This window comes from Pongo abelii, chromosome 9, assembly GCF_028885655.2.
Source record: "Pongo abelii isolate AG06213 chromosome 9, NHGRI_mPonAbe1-v2.0_pri, whole genome shotgun sequence".
In the NCBI taxonomy this organism is placed as follows: domain Eukaryota; kingdom Metazoa; phylum Chordata; class Mammalia; order Primates; family Hominidae; genus Pongo; species Pongo abelii.
In genome coordinates this window covers 578,832-584,638 of record NC_071994.2, presented here as the reverse complement: position 1 = coordinate 584,638, position 5,807 = coordinate 578,832, and the positions used below count along the sequence as shown (strand labels likewise).

General features: G+C 59.8%; 1 protein-coding gene across 2 annotated transcripts in view; it reads left to right on the top strand.

The window, feature by feature from the left end:
- The first annotated feature begins 560 nt into the window (after positions 1–560).
- The window catches only part of DEAF1 (DEAF1 transcription factor), a 51,389-nt gene continuing 46,142 nt past the window's right edge, over positions 561–5,807 (top strand). For both annotated transcript variants that reach the window (XM_024254976.2, XM_063728329.1), the window contains exons 1-2: positions 561–849; positions 3,999–4,096. In XM_024254976.2, coding sequence (XP_024110744.1) covers positions 561–849; positions 3,999–4,096 — 387 coding nt within the window. The remainder of the gene's footprint in view (positions 850–3,998; positions 4,097–5,807) is intronic.

Genomic DNA, 5,807 nt, shown 5'->3' with positions numbered 1-5,807 from the left:
TCGGGCTCGGGGACATTCGGCTCGTCTCGGCTCGGCCTCGGGCTGACTCGGCTCCCGCCGGCGGCGGGAACGGGCGAAACCCGCGGCACTAAGCTGTCTCTGAGAGGCGGAATTGCGCCGGGCGCCGGCGAGAATCTGCCTAGAGCCGTCCAGCCCTGTCGGCCGGGGACGACAGCCGCCTCAGCCTGTAAGACAGTGGGGAGAGCCGGAGCCAAGTCTCTCGGAAGCCCTCGTGCGGACTCGGACCTATTCGTACTGATTCGGCTTCCCACTTCGGGGAACTTCGACCCTCCTCGTTTCAGGACTCGGTCTCGGCTCGGCAGCTTCGTGCCGGTTCGGCTCCTACTCGGGCAGCCTCGGTTCGCCTCGGCTCCGCTCCGCGGGCGGACTCGGCTCGGCTCTGCTCGGCGGCTGGCTGCGTTTTCGGTCCTTATTCGGGCGGCGGCTTCGGGCGGCCTCGGCCCAGCTCGGGCGTCCTCTTCGGGCTCCGCTTCGGGCTCCGCGACCGGCGCTTCGGGCGGCCCCGGACGGTACCTTCGGGAAGGCTCGGCGGAGTCCGGATGGAGGACTCGGACTCGGCGGCAAAGCAGCTGGGCCTGGCTGAGGCGGCGGCGGTGGCGGCCGCGGCCGCTGTGGCGGCGGCGGCCGCGGCCGCGGCAGGAGGCGAGGCGGAGGAGCCGGTGCTGAGCAGGGACGAGGACTCGGAGGAGGACGCAGACTCGGAGGCGGAGCGGGAGACGCCGCGGGTCACGGCAGTGGCGGTGATGGCGGCGGAGCCCGGGCACATGGACATGGGCGCCGAGGCCCTGCCCGGCCCCGACGAGGCCGCCGCTGCCGCAGCCTTCGCAGGCAAGTGCGCCCGCCGGCCTCTCGCCTCGTCCGGTTCCCGCGCGCCTACCCCGCGCGCCTGCCCCACACAGCTGCCCCACGTGACCAGCCTGCCACACCTGTCCCTCACACCTGCTCCACGTGACCAGCCCGCTCCACCCGCCCTGCACACCTGCCCCTCACTCCTTCCCCACGTGACCAGCTCGCCCCTCACACCTACCCCTCATAACTGCCCCTCACACCTGCCCCACGTGACCAGCCTGCCTCACCCGCCCCTCACACCTTCCCCACATACCTGCTCCAGGTGACCAGCCTGCCCCACCTGCCACAAATACCTGCCCCGCACACCTGCTCGACGTATCCAGCCTGCCCCACCTGCCCCACGTGATCGGCCTGCCCTACCTGCCCCGCACACCTGCCCCACATACCTGCCCCAGGTGACCAGCCTGCCCCACCTACCCCGAACACCTGTCCTGCACACCTGCCCCTGGTGACCTGTCCAGCCTCACCTGGCCTGGCCCTGCCCTGCACACACCTGTCCCCTGCCCCCCTTTTCTTTGTGGCAGCCCCGCCTCCTACTGGTCCCCCCTGTGCAGCTCTGCCCCTGCCCTGCCTTCGTCCATCCTGGCTCCCCCCACCCACCTGCCCTGGGGCGGGTGGGTACCTGTGGTCACCAGGAACCCCCCACTTCCTGAGGGCCAGTTCAGGCATGACCTGAGCGCTAGGGAGCCAGGGGTGGGCAGCCTGCTGGAGGCCATGATGCCAGAGGTCAGCGTGGCTGTGTGGTGGCCCAGGGGGGCTGTGGAGCCACCTGTGCAGCCTGTCCTCCCAGTCCTCCCTCTTCCTCTTGCCTTTTTCCCTAAGGACCTGCTCCTCCTGCCCCGCTTCCTGTCGGGCTCCCTTTGGGAAGGCCACTGTGGCTTGCCAGCCCATATTTTTATATAACCTGCTTATAGTTTCTTGCCACACAGAGCAGTCTCCTTCTCAGGCTCCAAAACACTGGGAGCCTGGGACAGAGCTCACAGATGCCCTACGGGGCTGGTGCCGTCCAGCCACCTCCTGTGTCCCGCCCTTGTGTCAGTGGGGCATAGACTTCCCCACCCACTGGCTTCCTAACGCACTGTACTCTTCACCATTTGAGCTCCCGAGTGTCCCCCAGGGACTCACAGCTCAGTGTTGAGACCCTTGGGAGGAGCTTCTTGTTGCGTTGTGAGGCACTTTTCCCCTAAGGAGCTTTGCGGGTTGAGGAACTGGATCCCAGTCCTGGTGTGCTGGGTATGTCAGGGCATTGCGTGTGCTCTGGGTGCTTGTTCGGCCTGGGGGCTGGGTGGGGGCCAGCAGCAGCGTCTGGGCTGCCCTTGGTCAGCTGAGTGGCCCTTGAAGGCAAAGGGGTCACTGCTGCTTGTTTGGTTGGTTAAGAAAAAAAATGAGGGAAGGCTTTGTGACTCTCAGGGGTTGGCGTTCATCGCTAAACTGGTTTGACATTGGGATTTGGAGCCATGAGGTTGATTTCAGGTTTTTGTCATTTTTGCACGTATTTTTCTGAATGCATAAAAGAAAAATGATGCTGTCCATCATGATGTCAGAGAAATGTGTTGACGTGTGTTTTCTTCTGAAAAATATGGTAGTTGTGTTTTGATGTGGTAAAAGCATTTTAATACTTTTAAAAAATTATGAATAGCTGAAGTCAAGTGGTTTTCAGGTTTAAGTAACTCAGCAGGACACGCTGCTGCCTGAGGAGCCTTTGGGTGGCTGCTTCCAGGGCTGCCGTGGGCCTGGCGTTCAGCACTCACTGTGGCCCTGCGCCGCATGCCGGGGCTTGTGGTGCTGAGAGGCGAGGATGATGAGCCGTGTGCCTGGTGTGGTCTGGTCGTGGAGACAGACAGCAAACGTGCCTTTTTTTTTTTTGAGATGGAGTTTCGCTCTTGTTGCCCAGGCTGGAGTGCAATGGTGCGATCTCAGCTCACCGCAACCTCTGCCTCCCGGGTTCAAGCAATTCTCCTGCCTCAGACTCCCGAGTAGCTGGGATTACAGGCATGTGCCACCACGCCCAGCTAATTTTGTATTTTTAGTAGAGATGGGGTTTCTCTATGTTGGTCAGGCTGGTCTCGAACTCCTTACCTCAGGTGATCCGCCCACCTCGGCCTCCCAAAGTGCTGGGATTACAGGCGTGAGCCACTGCGCCCGGCTGCAAACAGGCATTTTTAGGGCAGTTTGGTGAGTGCTGGGTTAATGGTATGGTCAGGACTCATTCAACCAGTATCTTTTAAGCATCTGCTGTGTGCCAGAGATTGCCCTGGACACAGGACGTTCTAGAACTCTGGGTGACAGAAGAGCCACTTGCTTGGCCTAGGAGCATCACAGGAAGACTTCGCAGAGGCAGAGAGGAGGGTGTGGGGGTGTTGGCGGCAGAAAGTGTTTCTCTAGAAACACTCCAGCACGCAGAGGCTGGAGCTGCAGGACCTATCTGGGATGACAGGGCCAGGAGGTGGGGTGCAGCTGACCTCTGTGGTACCTGCCCTCTGTGCAGATGCTGCCGGAGGGCCTGTCTGCATGCCAGGGGGCTGAGTTCCATGTTGTAGGGGGTGCGGTGGGGTGGCACCAAGGGACACAGGCAGGTTAGATGTACTTTTTAGGAGGAAGGGGTCAGAGACCAAGGGCAATGGCAGTGAGCATGGGGCCGAGGTCACCTGACGATGGTGGCCTGACCCCTGCGGTGGGGGAGAGGCAGGAATGGAGCTACAAGAGTGGGTCCAGGAGGTGTCCTCACCTGCGGGGAGGCCGAGAGCTCCTTGTAGGCGCAGGGCACACCTGACCGGCAGAACACACAGCTGCGCTGCAGAAGGAGATAGAAGCCCCGTGGTGGTTTGGTAGAGCTGGGGCTAGCTGGGGTGTTGGGGGGCGGGTTTGTTGTATGCATTTTTTTACTGCACATAAAAGGCTTTACTGAGGAAGAATAGATTTCCTCTCTTTTCCCTGGAAGAGCCGAATGACTTAGACAATGGAATAGAAATGCTGGTCGAGCATGTTCATGGAAGTGTTAAGATCTTCCTGGTTACAAGGGCACATACCTGAGGGGGAGTCCCTTTGTTTGAAGCACCTGAGTGAGGCTGTTCGCTTTGTCTGTTCTGGCTTTCGTTGCTTGTTAAATGAGGCTCCTTCTGTTGCAGAGGTGACCACAGTGACAGTGGCCAACGTGGGGGCTGCTGCAGACAATGTCTTCACCACGTCCGTGGCGAACGCAGCGTCCATCTCAGGACATGTTCTGGTAAGCTGCTCTGAGGGGCATAGCCCAGCACGGGTGGTGCCACTCTGGGGGCCTGGGGCTTCCCTGAGGCTCTCCCGGGGTTCAGCCCGCTGTGTGTGAACGTCTGCTCTGTGAGCTGGGGAGGGACGCACTGGCTTGCTCTGCTCTCAGAAGCCTTTGGGCTGTGCTGGGGGCGGGAGAAATTACAGCTGAGGTAGAAGCTGCCTCGGAAGGCCAGGTGAAGAGTCACACCTCATCAGATGGGCTTGTGGCCTGCGTCGGGCGGGGACTCCCAGCTCCCGACCCAGTCCAGGCTGCTGTCTGGCCACAGTTCAGCCTCTGCCCGAGGCCCGGCCCTGCCTGTGCTCCTTATCCTATAGCTGCAGGGCCAGCTGAAAGAAGCACGGCGTTTCCCTCCCCCATATGCTGTTCTTGTAGCATTTATGGTGCAGTCTCCCACGCTCCTTCATTCTGCACGCCTGACTGCGGTCTACTTAGGAAACTGCTGAAAGCCAGTTGTGTTTCAAATAGTGTCTGTGCCAGTTTCAGAGCCCTTTTGTGATCATGTTTTATCAGCTTGTTTTATGTTTTATATGTGGGGCCTTCGGCAATCTGGGGACATCTGGTCAACCAGGGCAGGCAACCTTGTTTCCAAGTGGCAGGTGTCGGGGTGGGTCCAGTCTCCAGAAAGGGATTTTCCCTGGAGCCATTGGCACCTGTTACTTGTGGTCTTTTCAGCCTTGGTCAGACACCTGGGACATCATCTACATATACCTGAAAGCAGAGTGGTTATTTGTTTGTTTTGTTTTTGAGACGGAGTCTTGCTCTGTCACCTAGACTGGAGTGCAGTGGTGCGATTTTGGCTTATTGCAACCTCCGCCTCCTGGGTTCAAGCCATTCTTGTGCCTCAGCCTCGTGAGTAGCTGGGATTACAGGTGTGTGCCACCATGCCAGGCTAATTTTTGTATTTTTAGTAGAGACAGGTCACCACGTTGTCCAGGCTGGCCTCAAACTCCTGACCTCAGGTGCCCGCCTTGACCTCCCAAAGTGCTGGAATTATAAGGATTATAGGTGTGAGCCACTGCACCCGGCCGGAAAGCAGAGTTATTGTTAGAATGGTAGCAAACAGAAAACTTGTGAAGGACTTCAGTAAAAACATAAGAAACTTGGAAACCCCCCGCCCTGCCCTGCCCTCCCCTCCCCTCCCCTCCCCTCCCCTCCTCTCCCCTCCCCTCCTCTCCCCTCCCCTCCGTCCCCTCCCTCCCCTCCCCCCTCCCCTCCATCCCCTCCCCTCCCCTCCCCCCCTTCCCTCCCCTCCCCTCCCTCCCCTTCTTCCTTTTTGACAGAGTCTTGCTCTGTTGCCCAGACTGGAGTGCAGTGGAGTGATCTCAGCTCACTGCAACCTCCACCTCCTGGGTTCGCCATGTTGTCCAGGTGGTCTCAAACTCCTGACCTCAGGTAGCTACCATCTCGGCCTCCCAATGTGCTGGGATTACAGGCATGAGCCACCACGCCCAGCCCAGAAACTTGGTTTATTTCTGGTGGCTGTGAAAACACACACAAGCTGACCGATGGCCACGTGGCGATCTGTCTTTTCAGTCACGCTGCTCCTTCCTGGCAGCGGGGTCTGGGCCTCTCCTCATTTCCTAGGAGGGGCTGAAGCCCAAGGCACCTGTGGGTGCCTGGAACGTGCTGATGTCATGGAGCCGGGGTGTCCTGCAAGTGCCTGCAG